The 24,544-nt window shown below is 44.0% G+C and overlaps 1 protein-coding gene across 1 annotated transcript in view; it reads left to right on the top strand.

Moving 5' to 3' along the window:
- Positions 1–23,910, top strand: part of LOC139760772 (bile salt-activated lipase-like) — an 86,035-nt gene extending 62,125 nt beyond the window's left edge. Inside the window, exons 3-11 of the mRNA XM_071684338.1 lie at positions 4,535–4,703; positions 8,330–8,515; positions 16,053–16,225; positions 16,385–16,568; positions 17,541–17,734; positions 18,128–18,263; positions 19,135–19,270; positions 20,080–20,187; positions 20,889–23,910. Of these exons, the coding sequence (XP_071540439.1) occupies positions 4,535–4,703; positions 8,330–8,515; positions 16,053–16,225; positions 16,385–16,568; positions 17,541–17,734; positions 18,128–18,263; positions 19,135–19,270; positions 20,080–20,187; positions 20,889–21,051 (1,449 nt within the window). The 3' untranslated portion in view covers positions 21,052–23,910. The remainder of the gene's footprint in view (positions 1–4,534; positions 4,704–8,329; positions 8,516–16,052; positions 16,226–16,384; positions 16,569–17,540; positions 17,735–18,127; positions 18,264–19,134; positions 19,271–20,079; positions 20,188–20,888) is intronic.
- The last annotated feature ends 634 nt before the right edge of the window (positions 23,911–24,544 follow it).

Raw genomic sequence — 24,544 nt, 5'->3', positions numbered from 1 at the left:
CTACCAATGCCGCTACAGTACCCTACCACTGCCTCTACAGTACCCTACCACTGCCTCTACAGTACCCTACCACTGCCGCTACAGTACCCTACCACTGCCGCTGCAGTACCTTACCACTGCCGCTACAGTACCCTACCACTGCCGCTACACTACCCTACCACTGCCTCTACAGTACGCTTCCACAGCCGCTACAGTACCCTACCACTGCCGCTGCAGTACCTTACCACTGCCGCTACAATACCCTACCACTGCCGCTACAGTACCCTACCACTGCCTCTACAGTACCCTACCAATGCCGCTACAGTACCCTACCACTGCCTCTACAGTACCCTACCACTGCCTCTACAGTACCCTACCACTGCCGCTACAGTACCCTACCACTGCCGCTGCAGTACCTTACCACTGCCGCTACAGTACCCTACCACTGCCGCTACACTACCCTACCACTGCCTCTACAGTACGCTTCCACAGCCGCTACAGTACCCTACCACTGCCGCTACACTACCCTACCACTGCCTCTACAGTACGCTTCCACAGCCGCTACAGTACCCTACCACTGCCGCTGCAGTACCTTAACACTGCCTCTACAGTACCCTACCACTGCCGCTACAGTACCCTACCAGTGCCGCTGCAGTACCTTACCACTACCGCTACAATACCCTACCACTGCCGCAAAAGTACCCTACCACTGCCGCTACAGTACCCTACCACTGCCGCTGCAGTACCTTACCACTACCGCTACAATACCCTACCACTGCCGCAAAAGTACCCTACCACTGCCGCTGCAGTACCTTACCACTACCGCTACAATACCCTACCACTGCCGCAAAAGTACCCTACCACTGCCGCTACAGTACCCTACCACTGCCGCTACAGTACCCTACCACTGCATCTACAGTACCCTAGATCCGAGCCAGGATGGATGTGGTGTGGTTGGTAGACTTGGAGTGTGTCCAGCACTGGCGGCCCAGCAAGCATGTGTGGTTGATGATCATAATAACGACTTATCAGGGCAGGGTAAGGTCTGACCCGGCCACCTTGACCCACGCCACACCAACCACATACTCCTGGCATTCTTACTACATCCTTCAACATTTGTGAACCAATCTGAGCGAAGAAAAAGCTTACTTTATCTATGTCTCAGACACATGTACCTTGACGGCTACGGTGGAAAGGATAGGGCCCAGGGCGACCACCAGCCGCGGGATGGGAACGCGGCAGCAGCACCAACAGAGAGCCACTGTTTTCGGAGCTACAATGGGGGGCAAGCAGCCCCCGTAGGGAAGTGTGTGGCAGCAACAGACGGCCACTGTTAACAGGCTCATGACCCAAGGTCGCAGTCGCCTCTCTTATCCCCTCAGTCATCCTCTGTAGCATATGACCCCGCGGCGCCAGGGACGATGTAATCACGGGATCCCGTCTCTCTTAATGGCCCTACCAGTCGGTAAAGACCCGAAGAGTCTATATTTACGGTTGTCTACGATGCTGAGTTTACATAACCACTTTGCACCGCCCGACACTCTTCTAAGAGCTTTGATCCTTCGCCATCACATCAGGGTTGGTTTAGTGCGCTGATCTGCTGAATGCGTGAGGAAAATATGTTATTCATCATACAAGGATCCCTCTCTTACCTGGGTTACCCTCACTCATCCATAAGACAGGCACCCTAACCTTACCCTGGTACACTGCTCTCACCCATACATTACGCAGGGAACTCTTGTCCACCGGTCCTGCAGAAGGTCCTGAATTCCACAGATTTTCTAGCCTTTCGTCGATAGTGATGGCTAGCTTATTTTGGAACCCATGTCCACCCTGCAAACTGAAACGCAAGGGGATTACACGGGGCACAAAGGGCCTTAGTTGGATTCCAGGGGCAATTCATTAGATTACAATCATTCCACACAGTAAACACACCTACTACGTGCAGAAAATGGATAACATCGACTTCATCTTGCTCTCGCGCAGCTATGAGATGGAATCCACAACAGTTTGACTTGAAACACTTTACCAGTAATGCTCGCATACCTGGCCTCAGACAAGCATGTCTCAGGTATTTAGGGCAAGCGGTGAGGAGAGGGCCAGAAATACTTAAGTGTGTCTGTGGTTGTAGTTTCTGAAAACATGACGGCGATAATTATGGCGAACAGTTGAGTTCGTAAGGAAGAAGTCCGGTTATTTTTGATAACATTCTTCTACAATTCATTGCAATTAGGCTGGGTTACAAGGGGAGCATTGCCCCCTCCAGCTGCAGAGTTGAGACAACCGTATGTAGAGACACTATGTTGTTTTCAGTCTGGAGATTCCGTAAGTCAACTACTTATTCCATCTTAACTACGTCATACAAAATAGTTTACTGGTTAACCCTATCAGATGAGGCTTCAAGACAGGAGAGTTGTGATACAGTAATGCACACTCGTACCACATGTTAGATGACTGATGGCAGGGAGCAAGTGTTCTTATGTTCTATGCACCATCCTCTACAGAGCTTCACACCGGCAACTCGTAAGGGATATGCGACGCAAATCATCCGAGATGTTTTGGTGTTGGTACAGTAATACTGGTGGTGCGTGGGGATGGCGGCACAACAAGTCTGATGGTGACACGGCCGTTGCCTTGTCCCTGGTACAGCCTACATCAATTTCATACACAGTAACTGTGACGTCACATTCATCATATTGCTTGTTGAGGATAAATGTGTAAAATCATCTCTGTATTTCTCGACAAAAAATCTCTCTAATCTTAGGTGACTGCATGCTAGAGTTAGAAACATGAGCTCATCTTGTAAGTTGATCGTTCGCCACAGGCAGTGGTGTTAGGATGAGAGAGATAGACTTGTCTGGTTTCCTTACCACTGATTATGCTCATACTTTTCAAGGCTTTGCTTGGACGAATGTCTTGACCTACCTACTGTACAGGAGACGCAGGATACACCACTAGTCCTAGAGGCTGCGTAGGTCTCAAACTCACCCGTCATTCCACTGTGGTCTAGTGCAATGATCTGATATAAAACAATTAAACTGACCCCAAAAATTGCGCTAGATTGCTAATTACATTCGTTAATATACAAACACAGGGTCCGGAGTATGAAGCATGATGATCATTATGTTCTAATTACGACAGTATATACAGTAATTAGTCTATATTTGAGTTGAACTGGTCATGTACAGTTCTGGCAGCCGTGTAAAGGGCATAATTTAAAACACTCGCTTTTAAATCCAGATGAATAATATGATTATGATTATAGACTGAGATAATCTGCTGGGTCCCCAGAACATCTGGTGGGTCCCTAGAACATCTGGTGGGTCCCCAGAACATCTGGTGGGTCCCTAGAACATCTGCTGGGTCCCCAGAACATCTGGTGGGTCCCTAGAACATCTGGTGGGTCCCTAGAACATCTGCTGGACCAACTCTGCTGGGTCCCTAGAACATCTGGTGGGTCCCTAGAACATCTGCTGGGTCCCTAGAACATCTGGTGGGTCCCTAGAACATCTGACGGATCCTCGGCTCGTCTGTGGATCCTGAAAGAGTATTTACTGATCAGGGAACCCGATTCCACTGACTTTGGGACCAGAGCTACTGACTTAGACCTCAAGGGCACTGAAGCCAATGTTTCACTAAGGCCTCCCGTTACCACCTCACGTGACCGACGTGTTCCTAACACCCAGGGACGTGCTCTGCACGACGGCTGGGTGATGGGGGCGGAACACGACGTGCTCTGGATGGCTCGTTATGTGATGTGAATGAACTAGTATGGGCTATGAATGGGTTAATTGTAGTTCTTTTTTTTTTGCATGTGATGAATGTTTTGAACGTTGCACGACATGATCTAAACAGTCGATCGGCTGTCCTGTATGTTGTACATGTTCTGAATGTTGCAGCCAGCGTGAGTCCTTTACATTGTTTATTGATCTATCTAACTTGTATAAATCTTTCTTTACTTCCATCTAACACTGCTCTTTTTTTATCAACCTTCCTTACCCTCTGTTGATCTGCTTGTATTTCATTTTTGCCAGTTACATAATTTTTTTCTTTACTCATATCTTAGTCTCTTCACTTTCATTAATCCTTCTTCGCTTATAAAAAGAGCTGGTATCCTGTGTGTTTTGGTGCATTACAAATGACAGCTAGAGACTGTGTGAACGAATGTGGACTTTTTTGTCTGTTTTCTGGCGCTAATTCGCTGACGCGGGAAATGGAGATCAAGTGTAATAAATAATATATATATATATATATATATATATATATATATATATATATATATATATATATATATATATATATATATATTTTGTTTTTTTTTCATACTATTCGCCATTTCCCGCGACAGCGAGGTAGCGTTAAGAACAGAGGACTGGGCCTTTGAGGGAATACCCTCACCTGGCCCCCTTCTCTGTTCCTTCTTTTGGAAAATTAAAAGGATGTACTTTACTAAATGTTTATCTCCTTCGAATGTTTTTAAAAGTTGCACAAGATGAGATGTCTTCGCCCGAGTCCTGAACAAATAAAATCCTCTTGTCATGTGGCTATTTTCCAGCTAGAAGGGGGGCGTAGGGCAGGAGGCCCCACCAACGCCACCATGCCCATCCTCTTCTACATCCACGGCGGATCCTTCTACTCCAACGGCGGGAGGCTCTACCCGGGGGAGAAGCTTGCCTCGGAGGGTATCGTCGTCGTCACCATCAACTACCGCCTCGGACCCTTCGGTGAGTCCTTCGACAGAGGTCTTCCATGGTGGGAGGAGAGAGGTCTTCCATGGTGGGAGGAGACGACCTTCCAGGATGAAAAGGATAGGGTCTTCCAAGGTGAAGAAGAGAGGGTCTTTCTGGTGGGGAGGTGAGGGTTTTCTTGGGAGACAAGTTTAATGCCACTAGCTCTTGAGGCTGAATCATGACACCAACACCATAAACCAACTGGTAAACAAAGAATCAGATCCTTGTAATGCAAGGGTTTATGAGGATCAGTCATGGCAGTGATGAAGGCTGAGCCTAACATCTTTGGCAGACTTCACTCTAACAGGATTCAACACCACATATATACACATACATTCTTATCATTCAACTTTAATTATATCTCAAACTACAATTACAAATATTTTGCGATTGCCACCGTTAGTCAGGTTCCATTTACTGACCCTGCCACCATCTTGCTAGCAGGTCGACCCAGCACAAGGTGCATGGTTCTCCTCCAGATATACAGAAAAACATACGGCGTCTCGGAGGCTCGGGACACTGTCTCGAAACAACGGACAAGCAGTTTTATGAAGGTTCGAGCCTCCCTCACGGGTCTGGACATGTGGCGTCTGTACCTGTCAGACACCAGATGGGGATAACTTAACCTAGTTTTGATAATGAATGTGTTTGTCTGGCCTTATACTCCAAGACATCCTCCATTCAACAGAGCCAACTGAAAATCGCCGTTTGTAAGTGAAGTTATGATTCACAACTGTTTTGCATTTGATTATTATCCTGACTCAAGTTCACGAAGAGAAATCTTCTCCAGCGGTGCTATCCTGTGTTGTAATCTCGTTCCGCTAAAAGGTATCTCTTGGGTGTGAAAATATCTGTGAATAGCTTTTAAAGGATTAAGGTTCGGTTAATGGGTCTGTGCTTGAGTTTATGATGGTAGAAAGCTTGTAGCAATAACTCCTGAGGGTATGTCTAATATTTACTGCTATTGTTCCATCAACCATTCAGAATCGTTTTCATTCAAAATATATATATTTGTTTCTACTTCTTGCCTTAATCTTCGTTGCAACTAATCATTGATTCGTTGCGTAAAATTTCAGATCTTGAGAGAAACGCCATGGTAGGCATAGGGAAACGAGGATTATGTAATATAAAAAAATCGTTCCTAATCTGTCTATAGCCATGCCTAGGATGTTGCCAGACGCAGGATGACTAACCCCCATACACAGTTACCAATCATTCATCCATTTTCTTGGCAAGACAGAGAGACAAAAATAGCTGACTGTTTGGGCGATAAATTTTCGGACAAATATCGTACTTTAATTAATCTGTACTATAAAAAGTAAGTCCGCGAGACCAAGCAAACGAGATCTCGAATCTTCCTGTAACCTTTATAAAGCCATTGTTTGTTGACACCATGACCTCAGTACCCTGGGTACACATGCTCTAGTACCCCACCACCATGTTGTCCCATCCTCCACCACACGCTCTCCATCATCATCACCACCACACCTTCCCCACCACAATCAACAAATCCTCCCCCCCCCCACACACACATACTATATATATATATATATATATATATATATATATATATATATATATATATATATATATATATATATATATATATATATATATATATATTGCAAGAGGTCACAGTGGTGTGCGTAATCTAGTATATGCATAAAACCACAGGAAAATGAAACTCGATAAGTTCCCAAATGCACTTTTGTGTAAAGGTCATATCGTCAAGGGAGATACAACTATAAGATAGAAGACGTAGAACAGTCAGATGATATCGAGTAACTGTTCTACGTTTCTATCTCATTCTTTTATCTCCCTTGACGATGTGATCATGACACAAAAGTGCACTTGGAAATTTATCGTGTTTCATTTTCCTGTGGTTTTATGCATACACTAGATTACGCTCTGTATCACTGGGACGGTCTCATGAAAGAAAATGTAACTCCAAAGGAGTTAACATTTCCCTGCTACTGGAAGTATCGCAACTTTGGGCTGCAAGAATCTTCATAGGGGTCCTTGGTAACACCAGCGGGACTGTTGCACAGAAACTGGTCCTGAGGTAAATGTAAATAAAAATAAATAAATTGCTGTGCAAGTTGTATGTCAAGAACTGCAGTAACGAGCGTCTCTTCTTCCCCTGCCCACCAGTTCAGCAGTCCCTCTCCAACAGAACTGTTATCTCTGGTATAGCAGGTCACCAAGGACCATCTCCGGTACAGCAGAGGTCTCCACGGACCATCCTGTGGCTGGAAATCTTATAAATAACATGAGCCGCCAGACCTGAGCTGTGACACGATCCGGGCATGGCCACCCATCACTAGCATTCCATGCACGTTTTTTTTTTTTTTCACCATATTCGCGTTTTTCACCGGCTGCCATCAACAGATTTTGTGTGTGTGTGTGTGTGTGTGTGTGTGTGTGTGTGTGTGTGTGTGTGTGTGCATCATCAAACATTAATAATATCACAGGTGGATTACATTAAACAAATATAAGACAATGGACGTTTTAAGTGAAAGTGTGGCTTCCTCTGCCTCCCCTCCACTAGCCTCGGAGCCCCGACTCTCTATTGAAAACACAGGAAAGGGATGAACATGGGAGCAGCCGAGCCAGGAGTAGAGGGAAACGGTCAGGTTACTCTTTTGTCAGTTCGCTACTAACGTCAGTCGTGATACACGACGAGAAATGACGTGAGTCAACCGTGGTGGAGGAGGAGGAGCTGGCTGGCCACCCGCACTTCCTGCCTCGCGCACCATGAGAGAACCGTCGCCTGGCCTTCACCCTCCTGCATTACGACGGTAACCATCATCTGCTCAAACCTGACGACGCACTCTTGTCCGTCGCTCGTCACACACTGCCGTACAGTGCGTCACTGGTGGGGGTCGGTCGTCACACACTGCCGTACAGTGCGTCACTGGTGGGGGTCGGTCGTCACACACTGCCGTACAGTGAGTGCGTCACTGGTGGAGGTCGGTCGTCACACACTGCCGTACAGTGCGTCACTGGTGGGGGTCGGTTGTCACACTGCCGTACAGTGCGTCACTGGTGGGGGTCGGTCGTCACACACTGCCGTACAGTGAGTGCGTCACTGGTGGAGGTCGGTCGTCACACACTGCTGTACAGTGCGTCACTGGTGGGGGTCGGTCGTCACACACTGCCGTACAGTGAGTGCGTCACTGGTGGAGGTCGGTCGTCACACACTGCTGTACAGTGCTGCATGAAGTGTTCACTTGTTGGCTTCCACGTGAACCACTACCATGAGTGTGGATGACCACGTAATGTTCCACAACAGATGTCAGTTCGTTTCATTTACGTCGACAACAGCGGTAACATACTCGACTGTGTGAGCTTACGCACACATACACAAACACAGAAACGTACACATATAAATATATCCATACACACACACACACACACACACACACACACAAACTATACTAAGAGAAGAGTTAGCCCGGCCGATCACAGGTGTGGCGAGCGCTGACCGTGTGTTGCTCATGGTGTTGCTCCCTGGCAACATTAAAGACATGTGAGGATGTCAAATAATGTGTAGCTGATGTATGTGTTACTTAGCAGTGTGAGTGTTGGCAAGGTGTTGAGTGCATGTGTACCTCCCACAGGGTTCCTGTCCACTGGGGACTCCTCATCCCGAGGTAACTGGGGACTGCTCGACCAGCGTCTGGCCCTCCTGTGGGTGCGTCGCCACGCCCGAGCCTTCGGTGCCCACCAGGACAAGCTCCTCCTGGTGGGCAACTCCGCCGGCGCCGCCTCCGTCATCCTGCACCTCGTGTCCCCGCTCTCCCGAGGTGAGTTCCCACTCTCCCGCTTAACAGGGTATGTCCCAGTCATCCCAAGGAGGGTCCCACCCTCCAAGAGTGAATTCTCGCTCTCCCAGGCGAGTCTCCGCTCTCCCAAGCTTCTCCCAAGTCCCCGTCCTCAAAGCCATTGCTCCTCCATGTTCAGTCATCACATTTAGGTTAAGTCCCCAGCGTTTCTAGCAAGCACAAAGAGTTCCCAGTGCATGGTAGTATGTCGTCATCCCCTCCCTCACCCGCTTCATAACCTCCTCGTGCCCCTAAACTGTTGACCCTTCCCTTCCATTAACTCACCTGGGGTGTCTTGAGTCCCCAGGGTCCCGAGGGGACCCCAACTTCTGGCTGGCCCGAGTCCTAGCCTGGACCACACACGCATAGAATTAGAATCATAACCATATCTTCTCTAACCTACAAAGTAAAAATCAAACTGTCTTTCAGGCTGAAACTCTTCAGAGTTGAAATTAAGAGGAAAAATAGTGATTATAATCAGACATCTGCTCACTGGATTTTAGAAATCTTCAATAATAGAGAGAGAGAGAGAGAGAGAGAGAGAGAGAGAGAGAGAGAGAGAGAGAGAGAGAGAGAGAGAGAGAACTATTGGTCACCGTCAAAACTGCACATGTGTAGGATGATTAGAAAAATTCGTCATGTATAGCATGCAAAGCAAACTTTGCTATTGAGTTACATGGGAAGGAATGCAACAATGATTTACTCACGCTGGGAGAAAACTAGGGGCAACGAGAGACGAGCACGCCACTCAAGTTCCTCCAAGGGTTTCACAATGTTTATACTGACAACTTCTTGTAGATAGGAAGGAACCGATCATCTAGGGATAATAACATGAAGAGATGATCAATCATCATTCTGTGCTTCCTCAGTCAAACTGACACACGAGTTCTCGTTCACACTCCAGCAGCAACGACGAAATGCAATGCATCTGCATATTCAAGCTATCATGAGGATAACCTAATGTGCTGTGAGATTTCAGTGCTTCTCTCTCTCTCTCTCTCTCTCTCTCTCTCTCTCTCTCTCTCTCTCTCTCTCTCTCTCCTACTAGTCAGCTTATATCATCTCTCTTACATTTGTTCCTTTTACTAGGAGCCATTTACTATAATTAATATCAAACGAGAAAATTACCTTTGACTGGCTGGTAACGGACGCCGTGTCCAGGTGGCGGCCCGGGCCTCCGCGGCAACACCATCACATTCCCAGGTTCACCTCCCAATTTCCCTCTCTTGTGGCTCATAAAATTACCTGTCTGGTACACTCTATAGGATAACTCCTTCAACACACGAAAATAATGTTAAAGGTCCTTGAAAATATGTCAGCCACACAAGGGTCTCTCTCTCTCTCTCTCTCTCTCTCTCTCTCTCTCTCTCTCTCTCTCTCTCTCTCTCTCTCTCTCTCTCTCTGTGTTATTCTTTTATACTTGATCGTCGTTTTCCGCATTAGCGAGGTAGTGCCAGGAACAGACGATGAAAAGGCCGCGTTCGCTCACATCCATTCTCTAACTGCCATGTGTAATGCACCGAAACCACAACTCCCTATCCACAATCAGGCTCCACAGACGTATCCTTGGTTTACCCCGGACAACTCGCATGCCTTGGTTCAGTGCACGTCGACCCCTGTATACCACATCGTTCCAATTCACTCTATCCCATGCATGCCTTTCACCCTCCTGCATGTTCAGGCCCCGATCGTTCGAAGTCTTTTTCACTCCATCCTTCCATGTCCAACGTGTTCTCCCGTTTTCCTTGTTCTTTCCATTTCTAACACATATATTCTCTTTGTCAGCCTTTTTTTACTTACTTACTTACACACACACACACACACACACACATACACACACACACACACACACACACACACACACACACATATATATATATATATATATATATATATATATATATATATATATATATATATATATATATATATATAACCAGGGTCCCTTTTATGCAGTCCCTGCAGCTTCGAGGCTATACCATAATCAGATGCAGGGTAATAATGAGCTCCTTTAAAACTTTTTCCCCCGAGACTATTACCTTTCGATAGCAGACGGTGATATAGCTTCCCCAAAGGTGACTTTCTACTTGCCATGTAACCACAGGCAGGGAAAATTTATTATTATTATTATTATTATTATTATTATTATTGTACTGTATCAAAACCTTCAGCGTCAGTTTCTCATTTGGATCCAGGTATAAGTTATCTGCATCTGACATTCGTGTGCGTCGATTCCCATGCCATCGATTTCGGTTTCATGATACTCAACGAGCCCTGGAAAGTAGCAGCAGCGCCTACGCCGGAGCTGGAACCACGGGCAAGGCTTGGGACGCGGCGGTGTGTCTGTGACAGCGAACGAGCCACGCGTTAGTCTTGACCTAATTACCGCGCGAACCGCTATGGAGGATGGAACTTTAGTATTCACGCCTTCCGTCTTCACTGCAGACTTGCTGCTTCTGTCCGTGACGGATACTGAGGCTCCTTTTAACCTGCAGATTATCTGCTTCTGTCCACAACGTGTACAGATATGTACTGAGTAGATGAACTAAAAGTGCAGGTATATTTAAACCACGGAGATGGCGGGATCTGCTGAGTTCCTGTTACCTAAAAATGCCTGGAAGTATGGGAAGGAAGCTATGAATATATCGTTCAACTTCAAACATTCCCTTAGTGTGTAATGCAACAGCTGGTTAGCCTATTTGCGGGGGCAGAGGTTAGCTGGAGTCCATCACTAGGTACCACAGACTGCAATAAGCCAGGAAACCGCCACTAGAAGATACCAACCAGAGACTTGGCAGCTCTAGATGGTTTGTAATGGGAATCGACTGACTTTACTCAGGGACCCTAGTACATTATGACAGGTATACACGTGTCCAGTACACCACAATAAGATACATAAGAACTTCCACTAGGATAACCTACTAAAGTTTTACAAACTTATTTCCATATGATCACAAGGTTTGAAGAGTAAGGCTCTTACAGAGCTTTAGAAATTAAACGATCAACGAAATCATGTCTTACAAGAGGAATCTAATCAAGGAAAATTGAAGGGGATGGATGACGATACTTTTCCGGTAACAAAGTAACATCAATGGGGAAAGTTATCAAAGATGTAAGAAAAAGTGAAATTCTATAACAGAAAAGAAAGGTTGAGGCAGCTCAAGACAGGAATCTTCTTTGCCTTTTAATGCTTTTCCCATTCTTTGTTTTCACTGCCTTATCTAAAAAAAAAATTTCTTTAATATCCTAACATTAATCTGAACTGATGAATGTTTTTCAACCACGAAAGTAGGCTATTTTTTTCTATTGCAATTTTGCAAAACTATTCTATTTCACCCTCCTGCTTTATTGATCTTCGTGTGTAATTTCTGTTTTATGCTTTCAGCTGCATGTTAGTCAATAACTGCATGATAAAATCATCTTATTACAACAGTTATTATTATTATCATCATTATCATTATCATCATCAACATATATCAGTTCCATCCCTATATTTTCAATCCTGTTTGCATAACTAGTTAGTAGGTTATTTCCCTCTCACCCAGCAAATACCAGAGTCACTAAGGCCGTTAACGTCAAGTTGAACACCTGCTTCAGGTACTTATCTAAGATCATATATACTCTCACCACATATATGGTCCGCGTTGAATAGTGTTATCCAAGTCTAAAATATAACCAGGCTACAAGTGGATCGGTTGTAGTTAAGTAAATATAAGCGATGAAAAGTAAGGAAAAAGGACGAAAGGAAGAATGTAAAAGATCAGGAAAGGAATTACAATGTAGACTGCAGATATGATGTCAACCTAGAGGAGACGATGTCACCTTACCTTTTTTTTGCGAACAACGTAATTCATACCGACCTGATATGCCAAACTTCTCAATCCAGAACTAATTATTAGTGCAAGATGTGTTATGTTGGGTTACTCCATCAACATACTCAGAATATATAAACTATTCTGAACATGGCACAAGAGCAAACCTTGAAATTCAAACCCTTCAAGACCTAAAATAATTTCAGGCAATGGTACTTTTTCTTTTGTTACCCTGTTCCATCTTCGTTTTCTTTTATATCGTCAACAACACCTACATATGATCGTTTTCTTTTCTTTATTGCTAACTCCGTTTTCTACCCTATTACTATCTACAGAGCTGCTCTGTTCCCTTCTCTGCATTTCTCACTCAGCTGAACACCACTGTATTTTAAAACAGAATATCCTAGCTTATCGCAATGTTGCCGAATCGTCCAAATCACCTTAGTTTGATAGCTTGGACCTCCACAGAATAAGTTTCATATCTCTCCTTACTGCACAGCTTACGTCATTCTGTCTTGACACCAAGAGATACCTAACCTAATTTGTTCTGTATACCATCCTCCTACAATACATTCAGTACCAGTCCAAAATGCTCAAAACTATCATGAGGATTTTAGCTAAATATAGCCCAAACCTCTCTAACCTTCACACAACCCATACCTTTCTTATCAGGCAGTGCTGTGGCTTATCAGGCAAACAACAAAGTCAACTCTAATATTAACCCAAAACTAAAATATAAAAAACATACATCACCTGATACATTTATATTCTTTGTTAATTACAAATTACCTCGGCCTTAACATAATGAAGCCAACTTAGTTCCAACCTAACACAGTCCCAACAACCCAACAGTAAAACAACACAGACCAGTATATAGGAATATCTTCCCTATTAACCTTGTTTAACAATGTTAACCTCACCAACCTGAACTGAATCATACACCCACACGGGAATAGTAAAGGTTTACGTTCGCTTTCACCATGGTAAAATTTTTTAGTGTAATGGATATTGCACCATGTTTTACGCAGCACCAGTCAGTAGGATAAGATGAAGAGCGCGATCGGGCTATTCTAACAACCTAGCCTACAATAAACATTTAAGGAAGAAAATTCCTATAACGCTTTACATAAGATTAAAATAATGAGAAGGAAACCATGCTGTGTTTTTGTTAATACATGCCGACTGTACAAGATTATGCCAAGTAAAATGGATATTCTTTTGCGTCTATCAGTAATTCAGTAGTGTGAATGACTTCGAAGTAATGAACTATATACTGAAAATGTGACAAAAAATGAAACCTATAGAATAACGGAAAGTTTTTAAAACCTTGATACATGCAGCAGACTTTTATTACATAGCTGGGCACATGAAAGGAGAAAAAACTTTTCTTTCCTATTATTTTCTATAGTTCACAACAGAGACACTGGGTAAATCCTAACTTGGATCAGATTAAGGTATTCACTTTAAGGATGGTAAGGAAATCAGGGGTTAATACTGAAACAGAGTGTGTATTTCTCCTTGCGAATAACTGCTGCCTACGTTACACTACATGCAAACCTGTTAACTCAAACAATATTACTGCACCAATAAATGATGAAACGAACTAACCTTATTCATTCTTTTGTATCCAAATGATGGCACTTTACCAGAGCCTCTCGTCGTCTGCAGCGGTTGTTGGCCAATTTCCTTATCTGAACTGACAACTCGACGAAAATTACTGTGGAACACAGTCCTTATATATATATATATATATATATATATATATATATATATATATATATATATATATATATATATATATATATATATATATATATATATATATATGTATATATATATATATATATATATATATATATATATATATATATATATATATATATATCTTCCTCGCAAACGCGGGAGACAGCGACAAAGTATAAAAAAAAAAAAAAAAAAAAAAAAAAAAAAAATATTATATTATGACGTTCACATCCAACAGATGGGCCACGGTGCTCACTTCTTATCGCATACCTGTAAACAATGAATTATGGAAATAACAAAAGAGCGCGATAATCCGTCTTGAACTATAAGTAAATCGAATCCATCTAATCATTAACAAATGTGAATTTTACTTAATTTTCATAACTAATGATTTTGTTGTTAATGATAGAATCGACTATAACCGTTATTCCGCACGTCTTATCTAAATTCTAACTTTTGATAGATGAAGCAAAATCAGTTATCTCAGGAACCTACAAACAGTCACAAAAGCAAGTGATGAAAATAAACAATAATTTACACTTATGGCACTTTTTGCCGTGTAATCTATACCTACTCGTAGCACAGTAGTGTAGGGTTCAGATGTCTCGCTTCTCTCAACAGACCTGGCGACAAGACTTAAACTGTCCACAGTGCAAACTGATTGACGAAGACTGTTTACTCCGCCCCCGAATGGTCACTGGGTAGTTCATCTGTGGATGGCTATTAATTTCACACACGCACACACACACACACACACACACACACACACACATATATTGACAATTTTCTGTGAGAGTCCTGGTGTTAGCCGGGGCGAGGTTGGCGCTCATCGCTCACCGAAAGGATATCGAAGTTTACGAAGAACGAGTCGTGTGAGTTCAGTGTTGTCAAGTGTCATGTTCACATGAGGTTGAGAGACTGTGTTTGTGGACTGCAAGCCAGTGTTCACAGCGCAGCCATCGCTAACCTTCTCAATACCCTGGCCGGTGGATGTAAGCAAGCAGGACCACATTCTCCAATCTGCCGAGGAAACCTCGCATACCGAATATTGTAAAATCTATTTCCAGTGTCTGGGAGTGCTGTACAGGGACAGCATTTATTTCTTGTGAACAGCTGCTCTGTATCTACCTACAGGTGTCTCCCTCTGCCCACTAAGGAGTATAGCTCGCTTATCTGGAGTGGCTCTTCCACCTCTTTCTCAGCCAGAGAGCAAAAGCCTCATTAAGTTTCCTGTCGTCACGTCTATTCAACCACCTCTCTCCATCCGTCGCCTTGTGTGTGTGTGTGTGTGTGTGTGTGTGTGTGTGTCAAGGCAGCATCCCGTCTTAGTTTAACAAGTATCATAATACAAAGAACGATTTAGAAAAAAAGATACACTTTTCTAGGTTAGCCATGTTCCATAATATCGTATGTATGGAATGCAAGGCGAAAGGGAGAGCATCCTGAACTGTGGCTGTTATTACCTTTATTAAGGTAACATGATGCCACACAAGAATGTCCTTCCTCAATAATTCATAACTTGTTTTCTTCAGGAATTTATATAGATATCGGAGTATTGGGCAGCTGCCAGAGGAACGTACAATTTAGATTGAGATTCCATTTTACTTCCATTGCCATATCAAGGACCATATATCTGGTGAGAGAGCATGTATAGATCTACATCTATGTATAGCATCAGGAGATTGATTCTTGGCTATAACGTGACTTTAACGTGAGGGCGTGTTACAATGGACTTCGAATTTTCTTGAACACCTCAAGAAGGTTTACAAAATCACTGATTGGTGTATATAACTTGACTCAGTCTTGATGACCCAGACAGTTGATAGGTCATATGTCCATCTGCATTTTGTTTTCACTCCTATTTTTCTTCTGCCATCCCAACCCTTATTGTCATCGCCCTCGTTACTCAAACTTTAATCAGTCAGTGTCATTATTCTTGACAACACTACAACTTGACTCCCTAGGGCTGTTCACGCGGGCAGTGGCGCTGTCTGGGTGCGCCCTAGCGCCCTGGTCCCTGCAGACTCGACCTGAACACTTCGCCAAGAAGCTGGCGGCCGACGTGGGCTGCCCTCAGACTTCGACATGGGACCTGGTCACCTGCTTGCGACTCACCGACGCCGACACCATCAACCAGGTCGGCTGATACGTTTTTGCTGAGGGTGTAAACGTCTGCAGCAAGACGGTAACGTATTGTGGCTATGTCGATAACAATTTCCACCCAAAATAGGGCGCTCAAAAGCCATCCCTGATAAGTCCCTGAGAACGAGTGCTAATGTTCGATACTCCCTGGCAGGTGTATGGTGATAAAAACGTGCAGGACGGCTTGTGGCTGGCCTTCGCTCCCGTGGTGGAGGGCGAACTGCCAGGCGTGTTCCTGCCACGGAGCCCCAGGACCCTGCTTGAGGAGGGCTCCCTGCCTGCCGTGCCACTCATCATGACCCTCACCAGAGACGAGGTCTCCATCTGGTTCAGGAATAGTGAGTGTGAGGTCACGCCTCGCTACAAGTGCCACACATGGACCACAACCCCACTACAATGATGGGCCACAACCTCCTTCCAAAAATTCTGGAACACAATCCCACAACAGCAACACTGGACACAAGTCCACTACGACAATGAACCACAACTCTTCTGTAACAACACTGAACTACAACCCATTATAACAATACTGGACCAAGAACGCACCGTAGTACAACCTCATCATAGCAACACAAAACCAAGACATCACTGGAAAACAACTGAGAATAACAACACTAGACCGAATCTTCAATATCTCATAACCTCACAACAAAAAATATCTTACACCATGATAGAAGAGAACCATATCACAATCTATCGTTACTCTGTTACGAGAAATTTCTATCCAAGACAAAATTTTAGATATCAGATCCCGTCACTGTCAACCCCCACCATAGTCACACATCTTAGGTTTCCTAAACTCTGCTGCAGCCTCATTTTCACTGCTGAGACTATCATCACTACACTCTCAATACTACTGACCTGTGACCAAACCATCACGAGTAGGTCAAAGATTAACTTTTTCCACACACACACACAGACACACACACACACACACCGTTACAGCTATCAAAATTCTCTTCGACAAATCTAAATCAGGATAAACCCTAGCTTTAGTATTTTCCACATCAGTTGTCTAGAATTTCTAAATGAATAAGTTTTGTCAATCTACTGCCATTGAACATTGCTTTTGTAAAACAAATTTCCTCCAGTATGATGTGTTTAGTCCCGGGGGACAGACTCTGTCCTCATCACCGTCTGTCTCGAGGCAGAGTGTCCGTGAGCGTCTATGCAACATCGCATAGATTGTCACACTGTCAGTGTCTACGTTCGATCAATTTATCATGGTATAAGAATATTGTTGTTGTTTGATTTGTTTATGACATCAACCAGGACACAGACACCTGCAGTGCATGTTCTTCTCCCTGCAGGACACAATGACATCAGCCTGGTGGATGCCGAGAAGTGGATGGACATGTTGATGCGGCAGAAGTTCCCCGAGCTGGAGCCCCTGGCACTAGCGGCCGTCATGCACGCCGTCCGCGCCTCCTACCTCTACCGTAACGGGTACCACAAGACGCCGGCAGCACCGCTCCCCATGGTCCCCATCAAGATCATGTCAGAGGTCAGGACGCCTATCCAACCCCAGTTATGAAATGTTTCTCTGAATGAGGTGCACCCACGAACAATGTCCAACAACCATTGGAAGAATCTAACCCATGACAATAATAACTAACACAGCGTAGCTAGAAAGCCGTTAATAGCCATCTTAGCATCTGTTGTGTGTGTGAAGTTGTACGGTTTGTAGCCTGAGTCAAACGGATGTTATCATTTCTCATGAAGCTTGACAAAATCCTATGATTTTGATTGCAAAACTTTTCTTTCTTTTTTTTTTTTTTTTTTTTACATTATTCTGACCTCACAGTCTCCACCTAATCATGTACCTGCTAACCTTCTCCAGTTGTCCTTAAACTGGTTATCCTTGTGTCTTTTTTAATTGACCTTTAACCTTTTGCAGCTGATCTCTGATCTGGGTCTGCGGGTTCCATGTGTGGAAGAGGCCGGCCTTCTCAGTCGCTGGACCAATCTCCACTTCGCTGAGTTCTCCTACGCCTCTCCCGACGATGTGCGTGTCGGTGACCAGAAGTGGATAGGTTCGTCCTCACATTATTCCACGCTCTTTTACATAGAATTTTTGCTGCATTCACGCAGAGTGCCGAGTGGAAAAATCTTCTTCCAAACAGCTTGTCAACGGTTATCATTTTCTGGGTGACAGAGAAACAAATGAAGTGTAAACATATACCAAAGATTTCGTTCTCTATAGACGCAGTGCCACTGACAGCTTATCTTGCTGACTCTGAGAGAAATCTGATGAGTGTAATGTATGACTTTATGAGTGTAATGTATGACTTTATGAGTGTGATGTATGACTTTATGAGTGTGATGTATGACTTTATGAGTGTGATGTATGACTTTATGAGTGTAATGTATTACTTTATGAGTGTGATGTATGACTCTATGGGTGTGATGTATGACTGAGTGTGATGTATGACTCTATGGGTGTGATGTATGACTCTATGTGATGTATGACTATGGATGTGATGTATGACTCTATGAGTGTGATTTATGACTCTATGAGTGTGATGCATGACTCTATGAGTGTGATATATGACTCTAATTGATGTATGATCATGACTTTCTTTTATGTGACTTTGTTAATCAACTTCTAACTGCTTCATAACAGAGGCAATTCCTCTGTTTGTTATAACAATGTTACAACCTTTGGCTTGTTTTTTTCAGTTGTATTCCTAACAACTATGTAGTTTGTCATGTTAACTATAGGAGTTAGATGAAAGTTGTAAGATTATCTTTATTGCCGAGGTCGTGCGTCCACCAGTCATTCTTACGGTCGTGATACCGCATGACATGACACAGACATGGCCATGCAAAACTATTGCACCATACAGGCTATAGTACTTGAACCACCCTACTAAACCTGGGCCATGTTGGCCATGGTCGTTGCAGGGTCGTACCACGAGAGTGAGCTGCAGTTCGTGTTCGGGCAGCCGTTCTTAGGTCTGGTCAACACCTTGAGGGCGCCCCTGGACAGGTCCGTGTCCTCCACCATCATGAGCATCATGATTTCCTTCGCCTACACCGGGTACGTAACACCGGGTACCGGCAACCAAACATAACAACAGGTCCACTAAACAATGGGTACGTAACACAAGTGACCGCTTCACATAACACCAGACTCACTAGGCCAAGTAAGTCACACATACAGGTCCACCTAACACTGCTTACGTTACTCAGTCCTCCATTTACGATAACACCAGGTACACCTAAGGTAGCGTTGGGTGAGTCATTAGTGCCATTAGGATGACACTGGGTACGTCATCAGTCTACTTGAGATAACATTGGATACGTTATTAGTCCACCTATGGATATGCTGTATACACCACTTATCCCCTAACATCACACCAAACACAGTAACAGTTATTCTGAGGCTTACTCCAGCACATTACAAGCTTACCAAAGCTCACGTGGGGTCATGCCAAATATCCATTTAAAACCACACTCGGCACGTAATAACTCACCTGAGATAACACAACCCGACCATGATCACCTCAGTCTTGTCACCAATGCAGCCAAGATTACATCGGGTACGTTACTTAGCCACTCTTGACACTGGTGTTTACACTTACCAGAGGTCCTACACCTATGGTGACTCCTTCGACTGACTTGGTTCCTGAACCTGGTCTTCCACCCTAGTAAATAACTTGGTATACTTTGAAAAGACACCTGGAGGGATTGGATTTCTTCCCAGTACAGTCTTCACACTAAGTTTAGTCTTCATCCTAAGTCTAGTATTCACCCCTAACACTTGTCTTCTCCTTGAGTTAAGCCATCCCCAGGAGTTAAGCCCTCTCCCTGAACTAAGCCTTCTGTCTGAGCGTGTGTTCCCGGCAGGGTGCCGGAGGTGAGGGAGGTGGAGTGGCCGGCCTACAACGTGAGCCACCTGGTGCATCTGCAGATGAGTGATCGACTCTCCATCAGCCACAACCTCGTCCAGCACAGGTGAGTAACATGATCCCCCCCACCCCCTCTCATCGCGACAGTACGACCCTGAAGCACGACGGTATGACCCTTGAAGAGAGTGGTGCACCCCTTATGTATTATGGCCTGGCTCTTGACCCCGACTCTGACTCTCAAGGTCAGTCAAGGCAAAAGTCGCACCGTCGAACTTAAGGGTCACACCAATGTGCTCAGGGGTTGTGCCGTCGTGTTCAAGGGTAGTACTGTCATGCTCAAGGGTCGCACCGTCGTGCTAAGGTGTCGCACCGTCGTGCTCAAGAGTCGCACCGTAACCTGTCTCCATACATGTACATATCAGGAAAGTAGGATCCTATTACTGTCCTCCAACAGACAACATCCTCTCACACCATCAGACCTCCTGTTATCTGGCTTTCCCATGTACTCCCAGCTGCTCCCATGTATCTTGCGCCGCCCATGCTAATCCTATGAGGAGTGGCTTAAGTCATAAGAATTACAGAGGTCACTGAGGTTTTTTGTCAGACTTCAGTGGCCATACAAACGTAGAACAGGTAATGCAAAGTTGATTCATTACAGTAACTCTACAGTTTGTTATGTTAGCAGATGGCTCGCTTACTCGATGCGGGAGGTGGATAAAGTCCGAATATAACGAACATCGTACCATGAACGTTATAGTTATGTGCCGTCTCCTGGTGGATTGTATCTACTCTTTGCTCCCTTTACAGGTTGTGTTTCTGGCAGCGGTTCATACCTCTCCTGACGCTATGGCCCATGAAGCCTCCCAACGACGAGGACAACGGTTCGACGCCCCTGAGGCCGCCCTTGTCTGCCTCCACACTGGCCCTCGTGTACCTCCTGTTGCTACTTCTTCATGAGGACCTGACCTAGACTTGCCATCCTCTTCACTCATATTGTTACATCATAACATTTTTATCATTATGAATCACTTTGTAGACTTGAAGTAAGAAGTGAGATGTTTTGATAGATTTGTGGTATATAATTTCTCTCACTTCTGTCAGTCATTCATCCATCGTACGACACTTCTTTCACAAGGTCAGGTCAGTCAGGCGAGGTCAACCCACCTATAGTGATCAGATATCTTCATCCACTAACCTTAGATTGTTTTGATGGCCACAGAAGAAGATGCACGTATTTAGAAGCTAGAATCATTCACTCTTCTTTAATATCTTGTTCTCCCCTTACACATCTCTTGCCTTCTTGTATATCTCTTCCTCTTTTTTATGTCTGTTTCGCTCTCTCGCTGTCTCCCTCTTCACACACCACTTTCCACTGCCTCATTTAACACATCCCTCTGGACTGGTACTCATTAGGAGGTCGATGAGTCTTTTTGTGCCAGACGTTGTCAGAAGAACTGCTTACCATTCATTCATGCAACAAACAGAAAATGAAAAAAAAATATGGTTAAGAATAATGAAGGTTGATGTGTTATATTACTTATTGACTGAACTCATCTGCATTAACAGCTACAGCTGACAAGCTCTACACGTCTGAAGATGTTCCTGTGTTTGACAATGAATCTCAGAACACTCCGACACCTACTGCTATCCTACCAGTGTAAAGCATAACTTAATTTCATCTTACATGAATTTCTGTATCCTGTTGTGTTATCTTCTTAATTGTGTGCTGCCGTTGTGTGAACATGTCTGTGTAGCTCTTGACCGGCGACACAAGGATTATGATATTTGAGTGCGGAGGTTCTTCTGGTTTGGAGAGGCTTCACCCTTCTGTGGAGGAGCTGGTTAGAATGGTTAGTGGGAGGCGTGTTTGCCTTAAGATGAACTATGATCTGTAGAGGGAAACTGAAAAATGAAAGGTCTTCGTCAACAACGAAAGTAAGATATGACTCACAAGGTGTGTGTCAGGACAAACGTACAGTATTTTTCTGCACTGGAGGATGAGTGTAGGACATTATTGATGAGTCAGAGGAGAACAGTAACTCTTCCTTTACTGGGATGGACATAAAGGTGAATAAACTTGTGATTTTTGGTGACAGGTCAAGTAGGTACACGCAGAGCGCCCATCGTAATACAGATAGAAAAAATAGAACTAATGTTTCTTTTCCATTGAAAGGGTGGGACGTTGTATAGACAGAATGATGGCATTTTTTCTTGAAATGTGGAAAAAACCATTGTTCATCTCGGTGTAAGAGTGAGTTCATAGTTAGGTTTAAGATAGCTGTAGATAAGATTAGGAGCAAGGGTGGGATTCCAATACAATGTATTCTGCCTTGTACAGGAGTTGGGAGTGAGTGGTTATCCAGGGGAATTAGTGTAGATTACCGTCAGATTGAGTACTGGTCGAACATAAATGTGACATTCTATTGAAGACTGGGATGCTATCTAGGTGTCATAGGTCAGACCAGGTGCAGGTAAGGAATACGGGACACTAAGCCTAACGGTCATAATCGTCACTGCTGCACAGTTTGAGGCAGAGAACAAGGCAGGCAGGGAACTCAGCGGGATAAGTCAGCTGGCGCTGGTTGAGAACAAGGAACTTAGGAGGGAAGGCAGAGTAGAGCAGCTTAAAGGTCACTTCGTAAGCAGAAATAGGGAAAAAGGCTGTTACCAAACCGGGGTGAATCGAGGTCACGTACCAAATTCAGGTACCCGGCCGCCTCATCTCCAAATCTACTGGTGAAGTTTCAGGGTATATGTCATGTATCACACCATGTTAATACATACATGAACACAAACCTCGAATAATTCATAAAGCCATACACCATCTAACATCTGACTAACATGATTTCAGGTTAATCTAATTTTGTGTCATTTGGTTTTGAAATCACGTTTAGATCTAGTGAACATTGACCTAAAATATAATAACCGGCATCAGAATTTGACCCTTAATTCATCTGACAAATTTTGATATAGCCAGTTTTTCAGGGAGATCATTCTTGTTCCACCTGGAATAAAACATGACGCACTTCATCGTTGGTGTGCGTCAGGCTGCGTGGCTTCCTCTGTCATTGTTGTTATTGTTTGCGCTGGTTGAGATTACCGGGAGTGGATGGCTTGAGATGACGGGTGTCTTCTGTATATAATATTCTTGGGAGCATCAAACAAACATGTCTGTTCTCCTGATGTTGTCATTAAGTAATCATTGTATTTAGTTGATTTGTAAAGGTAGAGCCATGAGTCATGAAGCGTCCCTTACACAGGAGGCCTGAGACCCCACACCACATCCTTTGTGCGAAGAATCCTCAACCCTTGGTTATTATACCACATATCTGGTGTGCAGAGGGTTACAGTCTCATGAAGTTAATAAGTTCCTAATGTACATAAGGTTGTAACCTCTTGATGTGCATCAGGAGACGAGTGGGGTATCTATAAATATGTAGCTTATGTAGGCCACAGTCCTGGTGTTCGATCCCACATGCCAATTACAGTAAAACGTCACAGTAACTTGCTTTAAAATACCGAATTCTGGTAGACCCCCATAGACGCCATTTATTGTTTCCTTCCAACCTAACATCTGTAGGCTCATGCACTGGGTTGGATGCCGTGTCCAGCAGGGTTGTGGTTACGGGGTCGGATCCCGAAGCACGAGATGTGAAGTCTTCCCAATGTAAAGGGCTTCCACAGCCGTGGGCACTTCTGTTAGGCAGGTGAACCATACCTCTACCTGACCCAAATGTTAGGTGGTTATAATAGTTTATTCATTGGTGTTAAAGATATACTGAGTGGACATTTGTATAGCTGTACCCAAAAATATATTTAATATATAATCTTTTTTCTTTTATTAATCCAGAAATACCTTCTCTAAACCGTTTTCTCTTCAGTTTGTTGTACTTGGAAACAAAACTCCATAATCTTAGTTTAGGCGACTTTCCATCCCTAAATTGTGCAGGATTACGCTTCATCAACAACACCAACCAAGCCAGGAAAAAGCACATTCCAACAGAGCACAAAAAAGAAATGCAACACACACTTCTCCCCTCAGGCTACACACCTCATAAAACAGGGAAACTAATTCAGACAAAACTGCTCACCATCAACTGAAATTGGAGAACGTACATAAATTCTAAACAGCGATATGGCTTACCAAATCACTGAAAGTCAAACTGCAAACTGGCGCAAAACAATAAACCAAAAGACTCAGAGTAACAAGCTCAGACGCACAATGATGATCTATATGAGCCGCACCAACACGACCCTTCCTTAATGTAGGAGCGCGTCGCTACAACAGAGAAATGGTAATATCCTTATTTATGTGTGAACATATAGATGAAACGAATAAACTCGTTAGTGAATCTAATGAGACTGATGAACTCAGTGATGCAGACCAGTAAAACTTGATTGCCATGCGTTTGGAAGGAACGAAAAAACTGAAGGTAGTATATACTCAGAATAACACATCTGTT

Source organism: Panulirus ornatus, chromosome 38 (genome assembly GCF_036320965.1).
Source record: "Panulirus ornatus isolate Po-2019 chromosome 38, ASM3632096v1, whole genome shotgun sequence".
Taxonomy (NCBI): Eukaryota; Metazoa; Arthropoda; class Malacostraca; order Decapoda; family Palinuridae; genus Panulirus; species Panulirus ornatus.
This window is presented reverse-complemented; position numbering and strand designations above follow the sequence as displayed.